This window comes from Oncorhynchus mykiss, chromosome 16, assembly GCF_013265735.2.
Source record: "Oncorhynchus mykiss isolate Arlee chromosome 16, USDA_OmykA_1.1, whole genome shotgun sequence".
In the NCBI taxonomy this organism is placed as follows: Eukaryota; Metazoa; Chordata; class Actinopteri; order Salmoniformes; family Salmonidae; genus Oncorhynchus; species Oncorhynchus mykiss.
The window spans coordinates 18,287,144-18,307,266 of NC_048580.1; the positions used below are offsets into that span (position 1 = coordinate 18,287,144).

The window sequence follows — 20,123 nt, forward strand, 5'->3', positions numbered from 1 at the left end:
GAGAGATGGGTGAAGAGCAAGGTACAGAGAGAAGGGCAAGAGAGAGAGAAATAAAGAGGAGAAGAGAGTGAGCGGGAGGGTGGTGAAGAGAGTGCCCTCGGGGCTTGAGATTGCTATTTTTGTCTCTGTCCTGCCCCCCCAGATGTATGTACCCTCAGTAACAGACTGTCCATTAGGAAAGCAGCTGGCACTCAAGGCTTTTGGCCTCCATAAGGTTGCAGTGCGGTTGAATGCCTATAAAGTCTTTATTAAAATAACAGTTTGTTCAGTTTTAATCACCCCAAAAAAGAATGCGTTGATTTGGTTAGTACTGAATTATTCTCTTGTGACAGATGAAATAGAATAGCAAGATTCCTACTAAATACGATGTGCTGTGCCTGTTTAAATACATTACGTAGCTAGTCTGTGCTATTTTTTTTGATAATGCGATTGGCCTTTCCAAAATTGCACAAATGTGAGGAATTAGTTGGTCTGAATATGAGTTGCAGATATGAAAATGTTTTAAAAAAATTCTCCAATGTTAAGGCTGGTTTAAAGTAAGGTGGATGACAAGTAGAGAGTTTAGAGCAGGTGCGTCAGTTCAGCTAAACCTAGGGTATGGCAAAGTGGGGTGGGGGGGGGTCAACTCCCCCAAGGCATTTTTAAGTTTCAGGCTCATTTACTGCATTTTGACACAATTGAAAAACTCACAAATTATATGGAGAACAGCAAAAACAAACCAAAAGGACCCCAGACATGAATTATAACTGCAGTATTTGGCTTAAATGTCTGTGAAACTGAGTGTACAATGTGAACCACAACTGTCCTCCTCGTCATAAATTGACTCATTTACTTGTGTAATGGCGCATACAGTGCAACATTAAATATAAGCATAATACACGCAATCGAGTCACAACTTCTCGGGCCGACTCTTTTCTCTGTATATATCAATGATGTCGCTGATTCTTTGATCCACCTCTACGCAGACGACACCATTCTGTATACCTCTGGCCCTTCTTTGGACATCTGGCCCTTCTTTCCAAACGAGCTTCAACGTCATACAACACTCCTTCCGTGGCCTGCAACTGCTCTTAAATGCTAGTAAAACGAAATGCATGTTCTTCAACCGATCGCTGCCCGCACCTGCCCGCCCGACTAGCATCACTACTCTGGACGGTTCTGACTTAGAATATGTGGACAACTATAAATACCTAGGTGTCTGGCCAGACTGTAAACTCTCCTTCCAGACTCACATTAAGCATCTCCAATCCAAAATGAAATCTAGAATCGGCTTCCTACTTCACTCATGCTGCCAAACATACCCTCGTAAAACTGACTATCCTACCGATCCTCGACTTTGGCAATGTAATTTACAAAATAGCCTACAATACTCTACTCAGCAAATTGCATGCAGTCTATCACTGTGCCATTCGATTTGTCACCAAAGCCCCATATACTATCCACCACTGCGACCTGTATGCTCTCGTTGGCTGGTCCTCGCTACATATTCGTCGCCAAACCCACTGGCTCCAGGTCATCCCCAAACCCACTGGCTCCAGGTCATCCCCAAACCCACTGGCTCCAGGTCATCCCCAAACCCACTGGCTCCAGGTCATCCCCATATTGTTTTTATTGACTTTTTTTTGCTCTTTTGCACACCATTTCTACTTGCACAAGTCTTTGCTAGGTAAAGCTCCGCCTTATCTCAGCTCACTGGTCACCATAGCAACACCCACCCATACTGTAGCACGCGCTCCAGCAGGTATATTTCACTGGTCACCCCCAAAGCCTGGAACAAAGTGCAAAAATCGAAAATTTTGTTTGTGTCGCACTGCCTTGCTTTATCTTGGCCAGGTCGCAGTTGTGAATGAGAACTTGTTCTCAACTGGCCTATCTGGTTAAATAAAGCCGAAATAAAAAATAAAAACAAGGCCGACATTAATGTGAAAGTAACCGGAGTAAAAGAAACAGCTGACCGCGAACTATGCCAGATAAATCCTACACATGATTTGAAATAAAAGGCATACATCCAGGGGCGCAATTTTGGTTTTAGAAATGTGTGTGGAGGGGGGCTCGGGGGCGTCCGCATGGTCCTAAAGCACACCGTTGCCTCGTTTTGTATCACCTTCTTATTATAGAACTGGGGGGGGGACAAAAATGCACCCCTGCATACATCAAAGACTTACTTAAGTCTACAATCGACAGGGACTCATGATGACAAACTCAACCAAAGAGTGACAAAAATCACGAAATACAAAAGGAACATCTACACATGCCTTTTTAAAGTGTTTAGCTCCTTGGTAGCCTACAGGTAGACATAGTGGAGCTCCGTGGCATGGAGCTGAATGGACAGTTTAGTGGCCAGTATAGAATTATTTTGTTTATGGGCAATTAAAATGTATTTTAGCACAGTTAGGTATCATAACTAGCACACAGATCTTAAGAAATGGTATGATCAATTGTAAATTGGCACTCCACATGAAAAGGTTGCCGACCCCCTGCTTTAGGCTTTATAAAGCCACCCTTGTGAAGGCTATTACGAGAGTGTCATTGTCTCCTGGGCTTCCCACCAACGTTGTCTTGTGCGCTTCCCGCTCAGTTTTGCATTTGCCTGTCTGCATTATTCGCCAGGGTAGGGAAACCTTCTGCGAATATCGAAGCATTGTATCAACAAGGTAGCTCTGAGAATATTGAAACATTGTATCAACAAACTAGCCGGATCAGAGAATATTGAAACATTTTGCATCAACAAATATTGATATTGCAACATAGTAGCCAATGAGGGGGCGGCTCACACATTTTCTTCCCCGGGCCAGCTTGTCTCTGTCTGATATTATTGTGTTGCCTATGCAGTAGTTGCACTATCTGGGTGCTTTTTATATTTAAAAAAAAGCTCTACATCCACACTATAGCTAAATAACGTAGCAATGTTTAATTACGTTTTGCCTGCAAGATTTATAAGAAAATCTCATTTAAATTGAGGAAGATGGACAATCAAGACTGATAGAGTGAGAGGTGGAAATTCATTATAACAGAGGCAGGTAGTCTATAGGTAGGGATTAGGGCAGCCCAGTCATTCAAGATTGACCGAAATTGGACATCTATGCATGTTCTGATGTCGGAAATGCCTTCAAAACTTGCCACTGGGGGCAACAGTGAGCACTATTACCATCAAGTAGGCTTGATGTAGACTTTTGCAAGGGTGTTGTGGACGGGGGTGGTGGATGGGCGAATATATCAGAAGGTTGCGTGTTCAATCCCAGTCGTGGACAGTGTTTTTATTTTTTACATTTTTAACCCTATCCCAAACCTTAACCCTTACTTTAACCATTCAGAATTCAGAATGAGTGCCTAAACTTAACTTCGAAATGTGACGTTTGGAGACGTTTGGAGAAATGAAACGATACAGAGCAGCAGGAGCAAATTTGACGTTTAAACGTCAAATTTGGACAACGTCTAATTCTGCAGTGAGACTGTGAAAACCTGTTGTCTTAGAGATGCAGGCAGAGGATGATGATGGAGTAGATCTACAGCAAAAATGTTTTTTTAAAGTTAGCCCAACTAAGTAATAATTAATGATTTGCATGATCTCAATTATCATTCTGTCACTGCATGACAATGTACATTTGTTATAGCCTACAATTGTTATTGTCTTTGAAGCCAAAATGCGCTAAAAAGCAAGTACATGAATACGAATACATGAAACCAAAATTCCACTAGCCTACTGGATGAATGAATATCCTTGTTGTTAGGTTAGATTACTCGTTGGTTATTACTGCATTGTCGGAACTAGAAGCACAAGTATTTCACTACACTCGTATTAACATCTGCTAACCCCGTGTATGTGACAAATAACATTTGATTTGATTTGAATATCCATTATGCCTACAGCTATCACAGCCTATATTTTAATGGTAATAAAATAGCTTTGTGTTTTGAACGGTCACTGAAAAAGAGGGTTTCCCCACCCCCCACCTCCCAATTCAGCCCCTGGCTATCAGATTACAACAAGGCTTACAAGGCCAAGTTCAAATGCCGACATCAAATTCAAAGCAATCGGCGCACTGCCTAAATGGCTGACTCACAAGATAAACTGTCACCGTCTCTGCTCTTTGCTTTCTAAAAGGGAGAGAAAAGGATGCAGGCTGGCAGCTGCTCCTCAAGCAATGCTGCGCATGGTCCTAAAGCCAGTCAGTAAATACGCTAAACAGTCAGTAAATACGCTAAACAGCCAGCCAATACGGAAAACAGCCAGCAAATACGGAAAACAGCCAGCCAATACGGAAAACAGCCATTGCATTTTAATCGGGATTGGTTTGATATTTAGCCTACTTTACATTTATTGTCTTGAGCTAGGGTATGGTGACTGCCTTACCCTGCCATACCCAAATGACGTCCATGGTTTAGAGTGGCTTGTGCTTCACAGTGTGACGACTGTGTGGCCCTGGAGACTTCCTTCCAGAGCTCCAACACGCTCTGCTAATTCAGCCTGAGTAGAAAGAAGTGTTCCTCTAAATGGAAAATGTCTGTTTGTTCCTCACATCAACATCACTGGATGATTTAGGTTCTCCAAAAGAGAGATGAGCTGTAACCATCATTTGCTTTCTGGTTATATTATATAACTTGTGTTGTCCCTGTTTGGTTTGGTTTCCCCAGATGCTCAACTCACTCATGCTGTCCCTCTATGCTCTGTATTTCTCTGTATTTCTCTAACAATGTAGGATCACCGCGTTGCAGGAGAACTTTCCTGCAGGAAATGTAAAAGACGTAGTGTATTTGAGGTTTAAAGGCTTCTGAAGTTTGTAATTTTCCCTTTGATTTTCCCTTACAAAAAAATAGATCAACCCCTACAAAAATGTCCATTACGTATAATCCACATAATAATGCACATTTCCTGTTGTGCAGCATTACTTTCCAGCTGTAGCAAACTGGTTCAAATGAAGATCCTACATCAGTAAAGTCTAACAAGATGTAATTATTATTTTACACAGGTAAAGTACACACCTACTCATTCCAGGGTTTTTAATTATTTTTTTACTATTTTCTACGTTGTAGAATAATAGTGAAGACATCAAAACTATGAAATAACATATATGGATTCATGTAGTAACCAAAAAAGTGAAGTGTTAAACAAAATATATATTTTATCTTTGAGATTCTTCAAAGTAGCCACCATTTGCCTTGATGACAGCTTTGCACACTCTTGGCATTCTCTCAACCAGCTTCATGAGGTAGTCACCTGGATCGTATTTCAATTAACAGGTGTGCCTTGTTAAAAGTTAATTTGTGGAATTTCTTTCCTTAATGCGTTTGAGCCAATCAGTTGTGTTGTGACAAGGTAGGGGTGGTAGCCCTATTTGGTAAAATATCAAGTCAATATTATGTCAAGAACAGCTCAAATAAGCAAAGAGAAACAACAGTCCATCATTACTTTAAGATATGAAGGTCAGTCCATTTTTAAAATGTCAAGGATTTTGAAAGTTTTAAAGTGCAGTCGCAAAAAACATCAAACGCTATGATGAAACTGGCTTTTATGAGGACCGTCATAGGAGAGGAAGACCCAGAGTTACCTCTGCTGCACAGGATAAGTTCATTAAAGATAACTGCACCTCAGATTGCAGCCTGCATTTATTTAATAAATGCTTCACAGAGTTTAAGTAACAGACACATCTCAACAGCAACTGTTCAGAGGAGACTGTGAATCAGGCCTTCATGGTCAAATTGCTGCAAAGAAACCACTACTAAAGGACACCAATAATAAGAAGAGACTTGCTTGGGCCAAGAAACATGAGCAATAGACATTTTCCCTGTAGAAATCTGTCCTTTGGTCTGATGACTCCAAATTTGAGATTTTTTGGTTCCAACCTACGTGTCTTTGTGAGATGCAGAGTAGGTGAACGGATGATCTCCGCATATGTGGTTCCCACTGTGAAGCATGGAGGAGGAGGTGTGACTGTGTGGGGGTGCTTTGCTGGTGACACTGTCAGTGATTTATTTATAATTCAAGGCACACTTAACCAGCATGGCTACCACAGCATAATTATCCCCCTTATTTCCCATGTATGTATGTGTACATAATGCCATGATTATCTCTCCCTTCCCAGTTCCCAATGATCAGTGAGTTTGGGGAGGACAGGAACTCCTACTGCAGCTTTGAGTCCAAGGAGAATGCCCTGCTGCAGTCAGAGAACGGCAACCTGCAACAGAGAGTCAACGCCCTCACTCACGAGGTGAGACACCTGGGGGTTAATTTAATTCCACCCACAATGCAGTATTTATGAAAGGCAGTTGCTGTCCTTTCCGTGGTCAAATCAAATCACAGGATGATTTTGCAAACTGTGAAAACTGAGATGCTTTTGGTTTTCAGAATAAGTGTGTGGGAGCAGGCAGTAGTTTGTACACAGTGTAAACATTGCTAGAGCAGTGTTTCCTCTGGCCATAAAACAAAATAACTACTCTATTCTTCCCTGTAAAAAAATGGTATATCACTTTGTCTCTTGCTGAGAGGGTGGAAGGAGAGGCAAGAGAGGAGAGGTGAGGGGGAGCGGTGTGGAGGGAGTATGCAAAGCTGTGAGAGAGTAAAAGAGCGAGAGGGAGGAAGTGGTTTATGGGGAGCGAGTCAAAGTGTGCCCATGGAAGACACAAGGTCACAGCACTTCAACACAGGCCTTTATAAAAGATTGAATGTGTCACGCCTCAGCGAGTATGCTCCATACACAGTCAAGGCACTTTTTGCTTCCCCTGCTAACCTGAAACGGTGGCTTCCACCTAGTAAAACAGGGGCGGACTTGTCTGGTCCATTTTCAGCTTAGTGGGCCTGTCTAACTCATTTTTTTTGTTGCACAGACTTCTCATTATCTGGTTAATAATGGGGGCCTCAAAGAAAGAAATGGGCCAGTGTGTTAGAAATGCCAGGGCTGATTTCTGGTCCCAGTCCACCCCTGTAGGAAGACGATGGTTGCTATCCACAAAGCTATCCACTCATCTTAGTCACGATGTTGACAGCCTGGCTCACCTTGGCCGTGATTTCAGTGTGTTACCATAGACACGCTGCTGCTGAATAATTCTTTGCTCAAGCATCCAGTAATGTCATATCTCTCTTTGTCCTAGCTCCCTTTCTCTCTTTCCCTCTCTCTCTTTTTTCTGACTTTCTCTCACTCTTTCTCTCACTCCTTTCTCTCTGGACCTCTTCCTCTCTCTCTTCCCCTCTCTCTCGCTCTCTCTTTTTCTCTGTCTCCCTTGCTCTCTTTCTTTCTAGCTCTCTTTCTCTTTCTCATCAGATGCTTTCCCGCCCCCTCCTTTGTTTCCATCTTGATCTCTTTCATTTGTCTTTTTCCAAAGTCATCTATCCATTTGCCCACCATGTCTCCCACATACATTATCAGTAATGAGTTTCTATGACTTTGACAATCTAGTTATCAGACAGGGCCCATGTTCACAAAGAGTCTCAGAGTAGGAGTGCTGATATAGGATCAGTTTAGCCTTTTAGATAATAATGAACAAGATTCTATGGCCTATCCTACTCCGAGAGGCTTTATGAATACGGGCCTTGATCTGTGGGTGTAAAAGTAACCAAGATACTATTGTTGCAAAGTCTTTTGTCTCAATGTTGAAACTAATTGATGGAATGAGAATACATGTAAAGTCTGTCGAGACTGTCGGAGACACTGTAACCATGAATGGCTGGTGATGGCACACATCACTGAATACAGCTCAGCGTTCAACACCATAGTCCCCTCCAAGCTCATCACCAAGCTCGGAACCCTGGAGACTGAACACCTTCCTCTGCAACTGGATCCTGGACTTTCTGACAGGTGCCCCCAGGTGGTGAGGGTAGGTAACAACATATCTGCCATGCTGACCCTCAACATGGGGGCCCCTCAGGGGTGTATGCTTAATCCCCTCCTGTACTCCCTGTTCACAACTGTGTGGCCATGCACAACTCTACCATCATTAAGTTTGCTGACAACACAGTGGTAGGCCTGATCACCAATGACAATGAGACAGCCTACAGGGAAGAGGTCTGAGACCTGGCAGTGTGGTGCGAGGACAACAACCTCTCCCTCAACGTCAGCAAGACAAAGGAGCTGAGCGTGGACTACAGGATACAGAGGGGGGAGCTTCCACATCGACGGAGCTGTCGTGGAGCAGGTTGGAAAGATTTGGCATGGCCCCTCAGATCCTCAAAAAGTTGTACAGGTGCACCATTGAGAGCATATTGACTGGCTTCATCACCGCTTGGTATGGCAACCGCCTTTGATCGCAAGGTGCTACAGAGGGTGGTGGGAATGGCCCAGTACATCATTGGGGCCTACTTCCCTGCCACCCAGAACCTTTATACCAGACGGTGTCAGAGGAAGGAAAATTGTCAAAGACCCCAGCCACCCATGCCATATACAGTGGCGAACCCCCGCAAGGTTCGATCACCTGCAAGCGGTACCGGAGCACCAAGTCTGGGACCAAAAGGCACCTGAAAAGCTTCTACCCCCAAACTATAAGACTGCTGAACAGTTAATCAAATGTTTACCCGGACTATTTCATTGACCTGTGCATAGAGTCACTGACTCTCTTAGACTGACTCTATGCACAATCACTGGACTCTACCCACACACTCACTCATACACACGACACTGACACTCCAACACACACACATGGATATTGATGCTACACACACACACCCATACACACACGTTCAAGCTTCTGCTACTCTGTTTATTATCTATCCTGATTGCCTAGTCACTTTTACCCCTAAAGAAGTACTCAGCTACCTTATACCTCGTACCGGTACTCCTTGCATATAGCCTCGTTATTGTTAGTTGTTGTGTTACTATTTTATATTTGCTCATTTTCTTACTTTTTAACTCTGCATTTTTGGGAAAGGGCTATAAAGTAAGAATTTCACAGTAGTGAAAGTCTATACCTGCTGAAATCCATCAAATGTGACAAATACATAATTGTTTTGTTGTTGACACTAACACGGTCTGAAGTTGTCCTGTATAAGGATCATTATGCAATATTTGTTCAGGCTTCAGACTGAGAAAAACATTCAACAAAAAAACCCTCTAATAAACAAGTGAATCTGTTTTGTTTCTAAGAAGTTTCAACAGTGACATGAATCAAAACAGGAACTTGTGGCTGGCCCTTCAGTCATATATTTCCTCATCTCTCTCTCCCTTTCTCTTTCTCTCTTACTCTCTCTCTCTTCTCCCCCTCTCACTCTCTCCTCTCTCTCTCTCTCCCTCTCCCTCTCTCCCCCAGGCCCAGAAGAGGAAGGAGCGTGAGGAGCAGCTGGAGGATGTTATTCAGGCCTATGAGAAAATCCACATGGAGAAGAGCAACCTCCAGAGAGACCTGGACAAGATGGTCAGATACCTCCATCCCATACCTTCATCTCTGCGTCCCTCCACCCTTCATCCAGCCATTTCCCATCCCTGCATCCCTCCTTCCTTCCTTCCTACCTTCCATCCATCCACTTCTTCATCACTGCATCCCTCCATCCAGCCAATCCACGATATGTCCACAAATGTCCCAAAAATGCTTTTTGAACATCCATATAATGATATTAAATATTCATATTCAAACTTTTTAGGAACGTTAATTATTTATTGAACACTTTCCCTAAGTTGCAATGACGACAGGGGGTCTAGAGCCTTGCCTAACCCCAAGCAGCTGTTCAGAGGCCCTATATCAGTAGAGGGTTTCTCATGATTAATTATGAGGCCATGCTTCTACCCCAGCCTGTGTGTTCTACCTGGTTACACGCCAGATTGAAGCCCAATAAAGCAGAGATCCCCAACAATACTTTAGAAATTACTTCCCAAAAAATGATTTAAGAAAATCGTGTCTGAAATTGAAAAGCATCACTATGCACTCTCAGCATTTTGCATGTGTACCAAAGGATATTAGATCATGTGTGTGAAAGAGGTTGATTGTAGAAACCACCTACCCTGAAACCATTTACAGTAAATGTGAGGTCCTATAGAATTACTTTATACTGGCTAAGATTTTAACTACACTACTGTTCAGAAGTTTGGGGTCACTTAGAACTGTCCTTGTTTTTGAAAGAAAATAACTTTTTTTGTCCATTAAAATAACATCAAATTAATCAGAAATACAGTGTAGACATTATTGAAGTTGTACAAGACTATTGTAGCTGGAAACGGCTGATTTTAAATGGAATATCTACATAGGTGTACAGAGGTGTAATGAGTACGATGGGAGACTGGCAGCTTCATTAAATCGTACCCGCAAAACACCAGTCTCAACATCAACAGTGAAGAGGCGACTCCGGGATGCTGGCCTTCTAGGCAGAGTTGCAAAGAAAAAGTCATATCTCAGATAAAAAGAAAAGATGAATATGGGCAAAAGAACACAGACACTGGACAGAGGAGCTCTGCCTAGAAGGTCAGCATCCCGGAGTCGCCTCTTCACCGTTGACGTTGAGACTGGTGTTTTGCAGGTACGATTTAATGAAGCTGCCAGTGAGGACTTGTGAGGCGTCTGTTTCTCAAACTAGACACTCTAATGTACTTGTCCTCTTGCACAGTTGTGCACTGGGACCTCCCACTCTTTTTTATTCTGGTTAGAGACAGTTTGCTCTGTTCTGTGAAGAGAGTAGTACACAGCGTTGTACGAGATTCTCAGTTTCTTGCTAATTTCTCGCATGGAATAGCCTTGATTTCTCATAACAAGAATAGACTGATGAGTTTTAGAAGAAAGTTATTTGGTTCTGGACATTTTGAGCCAGTAACCGAACCCACAAATGTTGATGCTCCAAATACTCAACTTGTCTAAAGGCCAGTTTTATTGCTTCTTTAATCAGAACAACAGTTTTCAGCTGTGCTAACATAATTGCAAAAGGGTTTTCTAATGATCAATTAGTCTTTTAAAATGATAAACTTGGATCAGCTAACACAACGTGCCATTGGAACACAGGAGTGATGGTTGCTGATAATGGGCCTGTGTATGCCTATGTAGATATTCAGCCGTTTCCTACAATAGCCATTTACAACAATAACAATGTCTATACTGTATTTCTTATCAATATGATGATATTTTAATGGACAAGAAATGTGCTTTTCTTTCAAAAACAAGGACATTTCTAAGTGACCCCAAACTTTTGAATGGTAGTGTATGTTATACCTGCCATAATGTATACCATATATCAAACTCTAACCAGGACACTAACAAGCATTTGGTCTTGCACCCAACTTTCCACTAGTCTGATTCCAGATCTGTATGTGCCTTACCCAACTTCTCCGAATATCATTGTCAAAGCCATATGTTTGTGTTTCTGTATCTGATCCTAGACCAGCCTAGTGGAGAAACACGTAGAGCGAATCCTAGGTCTGGAGTCTGCTCTGAGACAGAGGGACAACTCGCTACAGAAGTTCAACACCCAGCTACACAGCAAGGACATCCAATACCTGCAGCTGCACAGCCCAGACAATCACAGTGAGTCTCTAAGGTGGCACAAGCCTTGAAACCCTTCTCACACACAATTGTCTGCCGACGCTTGCAGGATTGGATTAGTATTTTCATTTCAATACACTTTAGTCCAGGATCTGATTTAAAATATGATTAGTCAATGTCCTCATAAAAAGAAAAAAGAAAAATTGGCAGCTTTACTGCCTCCAGAGCTGGCCAAATTCAAATGGGATGGACCCCAATCCTGTTTGTTCCAGTAGTTAGGTTTCTCTGTCTTCCTTTTCCTATTCCTAGCATATCTTGCTGTGTTGACCGGGGTGTTTTTTTTTAATGAGCTGTGGTCCTCAACTAACTGGTTAAGTAAAGGTTAAATACATTCCTCTAAGGACCACTCGCACCCATCTTCTTCTTTGGGATAATGGCATTCGCAACAATTATATGTGCATTCCGCCACCTAATGTGCGGGTGTATAATAAAGATCCCCCAAAATGAAACAATCTGGGGGAAAGAATCAAATACAATCAAATATATATATAGGCTCAGCAAAAAAATAAATGTCCCTTTTTCAGGACCCTGTCTTTCAAAGATGATTTGTAAAAATCCAAATAACTTCACAGATCTTCATTGTAAAGTGTGTAAAACTTCTTATGGCTGGGGGCAGTATTGAGTAGCTTGGATGAATAAGGTGCCCAGAGGTACCCAGAGTAAACTGCCTGCTACTCAGTCCCAGTTACTAATATATGCGTATTAGTATATTTGGATAGAAAACACTCTGAAGTTTCTAAAACTGTTTGAATGATGTCTGTGAGTATAACAGAACTCATATGGCATGCAAAAACCTGAGAAAAAAATCCACCAGGAAGTGGGAAATCTGAGGTTAGTTGTTTTTCAACTCATTCTTTATTGAAGATACAGTGGGATATTGGTCATGTTTCACTTCCTAAGGCTTCCACTAGATGTCAACAGTCTTTAGAACCTTGTTTGATGCTTCTACTGTGAAGTGGGGCCGAATGAGAGGGAATGAGTCAGAGGTCTGCCAGAATGTCTTGAGCTCGTGACGCTCGTTCACGTGACAGCGAGCTCTGTTCCATTGCAATTCTACAGACAAAGGAATTCTCTGGTTGGAACATTATTGAAGATTTATGTTAAAAACATCCTAAAGATTGATTCTATACATCGTTTGACATGTTTCTACGGACTATAACAGAACTTTTTGACATTTCGTCTGCTCCTAGTGAACGCGCTTTGTGAGTTTGGATTTGTTTACAAAACGCGCTAACAAAAGTGGCTATTTGGAGATAAATTATGGACATTATCGAACAAAACAAACATTTATTGTGGAACTGGGATTCCTGGGAGTACATTCTGATGAAGATCATCAAAGGTAAGTGAATATTTATAATGTTATTTCTGACTTCTGTTGACTGCACAATATGGCCGATATCTTTTTGGCTTGTTTGGTCTCTGAGCGCCGTACTCAGATTATTGCATGGTTTGCTTTTTCCGTAAAGCTTTTTTGAAATCTGACACAGCGGTTGCATTAAGGAGAAGTGTATCTAAAGTTCCATGTATAACACTTGTATTTTCATCAACATTTATTAGTAGTATTTCTTTGAATTGATGTGGCTCTCTGCAAAATCACCGGATGTTTTTGGAACTACTGAACATAACGCGCCAATGTATACTGAGATTTTTTGATATAAATATTAACTTTATCGAACAAAAAATACATGTATTGTGTAACATGAAGTCCTATGAGTGTCATCTGATGAAGATCATCAAAGGCTAGTGATTAATTCTATCTCTATTTCTGATTTTTGTGACTCCTCTCTTTGGCTTGAAAAATGGCTGTGTTTTTCTGTGACTTGGCTCTGACCTAACATAATCGTTTGTGGTGCTTTCGCTGTAAAGCCTATTTGAAATCGGACACTGTGGTGGGATTAACAAGAAGTGTATCATTAAAATGGTGTGAAATACTTCTATGTTTGAGGAATTTTAATTATGGGATTTCTGTTGTTTTTAATTTGGCGCCCTGCACTTTCACTGGCTGTTGTCATATCGATACCGTTAACGGGATCTCAGCCCTAAGAAGATTAAACACTGTTTCCCATGCGTGTTCAATGAACCATGAACAATTAATGAGCATGCACCTGTGGAACGGTCGTTAAGACACTAACAGCTTACAGACGGTAGGCAATTAAGGTGACAGTTATGAAAACCAAGACAGGCCTTTCTACTGACTCTAAAAAACCTCTGCGTGAATGTGCCTTAGGCATGCTGCAAGGAATCATAAGGACTGCAGATGTGGCCAGGGCAATAAATTGCAATGTACTGTGAGACACCTAAGACAGCGCTACAGGGAGACAGGACGGATAGCTGATCGTCCTTGCAGTGGCAGACCACATGTAACAACACCTGCACAGTATCGGTACATCCAAACTTCACACCTGCGGAACAGGTACAGGATGGCAATAACAACTGCCCAAGTTACACCAGGAACGCACAATCCCTCCATCAGTGATCAGACTGTCCGCAATAGGCTGAGAGAGGCTGGACTGAGGACTTGTAGGCCTGTTGTAAGGCAGGTCCTCACCAGAGATCACCGGCAACAATGTTGCCTATGGGCACAAACCCATAGGCAACGCTGTTCGCTGGACCAGACAGGACTGACAAAAAGTTATCTTCACTGACGAGTCGCGGTTTTGTCTCAACAGGGGTGATGGTCGGATTCACGTTTATCGTCGAAGGAATGAGCGTTACACCGAGGCCTGTACTCTGGAGCGGGATTGATTTGAAGGTGGTGGGTCCGTCATGGTCTGGGGCGGTGTGTCACAGTATCATCGGACTGAGCTTGTTGTCATTGCAGGCAATCTCAACGCTGTGCGTTACAGGGAAGATATCCTCCTCCCTTATGTGGTACCCTTCCTGCAGGCTGACATGACCCTCCAGAATGACAATGCCACCAGCCATACTGCTCGTTCTGTGCGTGATTTCCTGGAAGACAGGAATGTCAGTGTTCTGCCATGGCCAGCAAAGAGCCTGGATCTCAATCCCATTGAGCACATCTGGGACCTGTTGAATCGGAGGGTGAGGTCTAGGGCCATTCCCCTCAGAAATGTCCAGGAACTTGCAGGTGCATTGGTGGAAGAGGGGGGTAACATCTCACAGCAAGAACTGGCAAATCTGGTGCAGTCCATGAGGAGGAGATGCACTGCAGTACTTAATGCAGCTGGTGGCCACACCAGATACTGACTGTTACTTTTGATTTTGACCCCCCCCCCCCCCCCTTTGTTCAGGCACACATTATTCAATTTTCAAGTTTATATACAGTGCCAGTCACAAGTTTGGACACAACTACTCATTCAGGGTTTTTCCTTATTTGTAGTATTTTCTACATTGTAGAATAATAGTGAAGACATCACAACTATTAAATAACACATATGGAATCATGTAGTAACCAAAAAAGTGTTAAACAAATCTAAACATATTTGATATTTTATATTCTTCAAAGTAGCCACACTTTGCACACTCTTGGCATTCTCTCAACCAGCTTCACGAGGAATGCTTTTCCAACTGTCTTGAATGAGTTCCCACATTGCCCTATCCCATCTGGAGGAATATCTATGTAAGGAATATCTATTTAATAATGCTGTTCATTGACTACAGCTCAGCATTCAACACCATAGTACCCTCCAAGCTCATTATTAAGCTTGAGATCCTGGGTCTCAAACACGCCCTGTGCAATTGGGTCCTGACTTTCTGACTGGCCGCCCCCAGGTGGTGAAGGTAGGAAACAACATCTCCACTTCGCTGATCCTCAACACTGAGGCCCCACAAGGGTGCTGCTCAGCCCCCTCCTGTACTCCCTGTTCAGCCATGACTGCGTGGCCATCAACTCAATCATCTATGTTTTCAGACACCACAACAGTAGTGGGCTTGATTACCAACAACCACGAGACAGCCTACAGGGAGGAGGTGAGGGCACTCGGAGTTTGGTGTCAGGAAAACAACCTCTCACTCAACGTCAACAAAACAAAGGAGATGATTGTGGACTTCAGGAAACAGCAAAGGGAGCACCCCCCTATCCACATCGACGGAACAGCAGTGGAGAAGGTGGAATGTTTTACAGTGCCTTGCGAAAGTATTCGGCCCCCTTGAACTTTGCGACCTTTTGCCACATTTCAGGCTTCAAACATAAAGATATAAAACTGTATTTTAATTCCACAAATGAACTTTTAACAAGGCACACATGTTCATTGAAATGCATTCCAGGTGACTACCTCATGAAGCTGGTTGAGAGAATGCCTAGAGTGTACAAAGCTGTCATCAAGGCAAATGGTGGCTACTTTGAAGAATATATAAAAAATAAAAAATACATGTATAAACACTTTTTTGGTTACTACATGATTTCATATGTGTTATTTCATCGTTTTGATGTCTTTACTTTTTTATTCTACAATGTAGAAAATAGTAAAAAATAAAGAAAACCCCTTAAATGAGTAGTTTTGTCCGAACTTTTGACTGGTACTGTGTCTATATAATTTATCAATAGCAACAATTTTTTTAAACTAAGTCAGACTGCTTTTCTAACAACATTCTAATCAGGTCTCTACTCAGGCTCAGAAGGATCCTGTGAGGGCGGGACATTTTCTGGCGACAGTAGTCCAAGCGGTGCTTCTGCTGTGAAGCGTCGGCGGCCCAAACACATGTTGGCTTGCAGATACTGTTTAATGATGTCCAGCTTCTTGGACTTCTTGTACAGTACAGTTAATAACAGTGGTTATAAATGCTACAAAATCCACCTTCATTACAATAAGTGTATCCATTTCACTTGATTGGCGTACAACATTTGCAACTGGTTGCGGTCCGTCCACTGCCATATCTTCTTCAGCGCTGTGGTCTCTTTCCCCTTCAACTCTCTTCACCACCTGTAGGGGATTTGCTGTACAGCCCTGATCCTTGACACCTCAACCTCTTTCACCCCCTCAGGGCACTCTGGGAATTCAGAAATATGATCCCCACCACATTTGCAACATTTTACATTCACAGACTCCTCAATAACATTTTCTTTCCGTCTGCAAACACTTGACACGTGGGCAAGCTTTTTACACTTCACGAACGCTCTCACGTGGTATCTTATATATCCCATCTTTACATAGGTTGGTAGATACTCTTCATCAAACATCAATAATACAGATCAACTTTGCCCTCTTTTCCCCATTCTTCATACAGGTCAAGCGGCGTGCATCTATGGCAACTGTCGGATGCATGGTGCTCTTGACAGAAATGTTCTTTCTTGCCTTGCATTGGTATAGTGTGAGTGTTGTCTTGTTATTCTTCAGCACTGTTGTGGAGTTAAACGTCTGTGCAGGTGCCTTATTTTGTAAAGAGGGAGAGAGCTCCCGTCTCACTTTGTTCATTGTGCCGACTAAGCTTGTTTTACTTCCAAGCAACTTGTTCGCCATTGACAGTGAAGTAAAGAAATTGTCCATGGTGACATTTTTCCCTTTGCCAACGTAAGGTCCCTCAAGCCTCATCACCACATTCTCCGACACCTGCTGTCTGATGTGGATCTTTTCCAAAACCGCGTCCGTTCCTCTCTCCTATCTCACCGTTTCATTTGGTGGTGGCGCCGGCTCCTGCTCAGTGCGCACCGTTCAGGCTTTTTACCACTCAGGGCTTGGAGGTTAAGGTTCGGGCTAAGGCTCAGAACCAGAAGAATAATCATCGGAGATGTCGTGATTCATTTCTTCCTCGCCATCTGAGTCATTTTCATTCAGATCTCATAGCAGCGCTAACGGAGCATGTGCATCCATTCGTCTTGGTCTTCTTGCCACTGTAAATTACACACACTCTCACTGTGTACTCCAAGTAGACCAGAGTAGACTGATTGGGTGGACTAATATAGGGTACATAACATTTTGAGATTATAATTAGAATATACCAATAAAATAGAATGGCCCGCCCTGTTCCTCATTCGCAACAGGTAATTACATAATTAGGCATTGTCCACTTCCCCTTGCTCATTAACTCACCCATTCACCCCCTTTCCACCCATCATAGTTTACTTGATGTGCCACTGCACCTTAGAATGAGCAGAGCGGGCCCTACTGTTTGTAGAATGAGCAGAGCTGGCCCTACGGTCTGCAGAATGAGCAGAGCGGGCCCTACTGTCTGTAGAATGAGCAGAGCGGGCCCTACTGTCTGTAGAATGAGCAGAGCGGGCCCTACTGTCGGGAGAATGAGCAGAGCGGGCCCTACTGTCTGTAGAATGAGCAGAGCGGGCCCTACTGTCTGTAGAATGAGCAGAGCGGGCCCTACTGTCGGGAGAATGAGCAGAGCGGGCCCTACTGTCTGTAGAATGAGCAGAGCGGGCCCTACTGTCTGTAGAATGAGCAGAGCGGGCGCTACTGTCGGGAGAATGAGTGGAGCAGACCCTACTGTCGGGAGAATGAGCGGAGCAGGCCCTACTGTCGGGAGAATGAGCGGAGCAGGCCCTACTGTCGGGAGACTGAGCGGAGCAGGCCCTACTGTCGGGAGACTGAGCGGAGCAGGCCCTACTGTCGGGAGACTGAGCGGAGCAGGCCCTACTGTCGGGAGACTGAGCGGAGCAGGCCCTACTGTCGGGAGAATGAGCGGAGCAGGCCCTGCATGCATCGATCATTTTGCGAGCCACAATGCGCGCTCCTTTTGCTCTTTAGATATACACGATATCAACACCATATTGCTACTGGTTACTTTGACGGAATCCACTTTTCTCAACGCCTTCTTCACCATCCTCGTGACTTCAAAAAGGCTTCCCAAATGAACATCCTTATCCAAAGAAACGCACTCCAACAAGCAACGATTCATCAGACTCGTTATCCACAACCATTTTTCCCTTTTTGTTCCATTCTTGGACTTCACTGTTGTCCACTCATCCTTCTCACTAACTGTACTCAATGCGCTCTCAGCCTCAAACAACACTTCTGCTACCGCCATCTCAACCTCTCTCCACTGTCTGCTGGCTAGCTACCTCCCGCTCTCACGAGACTCATGACAACCGAAATTGATTTGGGGAAACAGAATTACTATTGGCCAACTCTCTCCCATCTTGCACTGCTGCTTCCTATATGCTAATTACACAGTACCACCCACTCCAGCTGAGGGAAGCATGCTGGGTAGCAGGTCACTACTGAAGAGAACAGCTGCTATGGAGTCACAAGGCCTGAACTGTGTCCCCCTAGTAAAAAGGATGCAAAATGCGGATGAAATGTGTCATTAATACCTCTCTTATTGCTGAGTCATGCCGAGGTGTATTTATGTGAAGGGTTGTCCTTCAGATGGAAAGCGTTCATGATATGCTTTAGTACCATTACATGTTGAAATGTATTATTCTGTACACTACTGTTCACTACTGAACCACAGGCTGACCTGTACCCCATTAAAATAAAAGGGAAAGCCACTTAGTCTAGTACAGGGTTCCCTAACTGGCGAACCGCGGACTGAATTTGACCCTGAATCTAGTTGATGATCCCAGCCCTAGTAGTTCAGCTGTGACTTGTACACAAACACAAATGTGTGCGTTTGATGTAATTGCGGAAGTTGCGTGCAAGAGATTGTGGGCAATATACTGTGTTAGAGAGGATTTGTGTGTTTTCTATCAGTGTGAGTTGTGTGTATGTGTTTTTTCCAGTGTCAGTGTGTCAATGCCTGTGTGTTGTGTGAGGTGGCTGGTGAGATGAGATAGACGACGACTCTATCACAATAGCTATTGGCTGAGTGACGGCGTCTGTATGAGCTGGGCTCCGAGGCTGTGCCCAATCACGCTCCTCCACCCAGGTGGGAAATGAAGATACGTGGAGCTGGCTTATCTGGCTGGTGGAACAGGTGTAACAATGTGGGCCAGGTGTAGCAATGTGGGCCAGGTGTAACAATGTGGGCCAGGTAGAACAATGTAGGCCAGGTGGAACAATGTGGGCCAGGTGGAACAATGTGGGCCAGGTGGAACAATGAAGTTACGTGGAGCTGGCTTATTTGGCTGGAAGTCCACATCACTATCCCTTATCCCTTCCCTGGAAAGTATAAGGATGAATGGTATAAACCCTGGGATAATTAAGTCCCTCTAGATTGATCATGTGTGTGTGTGTCGGTGTTGCCTTCCCCCTCCGCAGTGCTGGACTGTCCTGCGCTGACCCTACAGAACTCTCGTAGTCTAGACACTCTGTCCGACCTGAAGCTGCAGCGTCTGGAGGCGGAGCTAGAGGGGGCGCGGCACCAGGCCCAAGGGGCGTGTCAGAGGGAACAGGAAGTGAAGGCCGAGTGTGAGAGACTGCAGGAAGAGCTGAAACAGATCCAGAACAACCACATAGAGAGGGTCAGTGAACAAACAACACACACACACACCTAACACACACACACCTAACACACTGGTAAGTCTTACAAACTGGTACATTATCCCTCTATTTTCTAAAGCATAGTCAGTTCTGTCTAACTCTTGTTCTCACTTGGCTCTTACTTCGAGCACCTGCATGCTAATCTGTTTTCCCGCTCTACTTCGGCAGGAAATGACTTCGTCGTGTGAGCAGTGTGATGTGGAGTGGATCAAGAAGGTGGGAGATGAGCAGTAAGTGAAGACAACAACCATTTACTGTGTGACACCTCCATAAGACCTGCAACCTTTTAGACTGCGAGAGGGAGAGAGAGAGACACGGAGAGAGATGAGAGGGAGAGAATAG

The 20,123-nt window shown here is 43.7% G+C and overlaps 1 protein-coding gene across 1 annotated transcript in view; it reads left to right on the forward strand.

The window, feature by feature from the left end:
* Window positions 1-20,123, forward strand: part of tbkbp1 (TBK1 binding protein 1) — a 71,803-nt gene that overhangs the window by 35,314 nt on the left and 16,366 nt on the right. Inside the window, exons 3-7 of the mRNA XM_036946373.1 lie at window positions 6,084-6,209; window positions 9,238-9,342; window positions 11,289-11,433; window positions 19,560-19,762; window positions 19,950-20,011. Coding sequence (XP_036802268.1) covers window positions 6,084-6,209; window positions 9,238-9,342; window positions 11,289-11,433; window positions 19,560-19,762; window positions 19,950-20,011 — 641 coding nt within the window. The remainder of the gene's footprint in view (window positions 1-6,083; window positions 6,210-9,237; window positions 9,343-11,288; window positions 11,434-19,559; window positions 19,763-19,949; window positions 20,012-20,123) is intronic.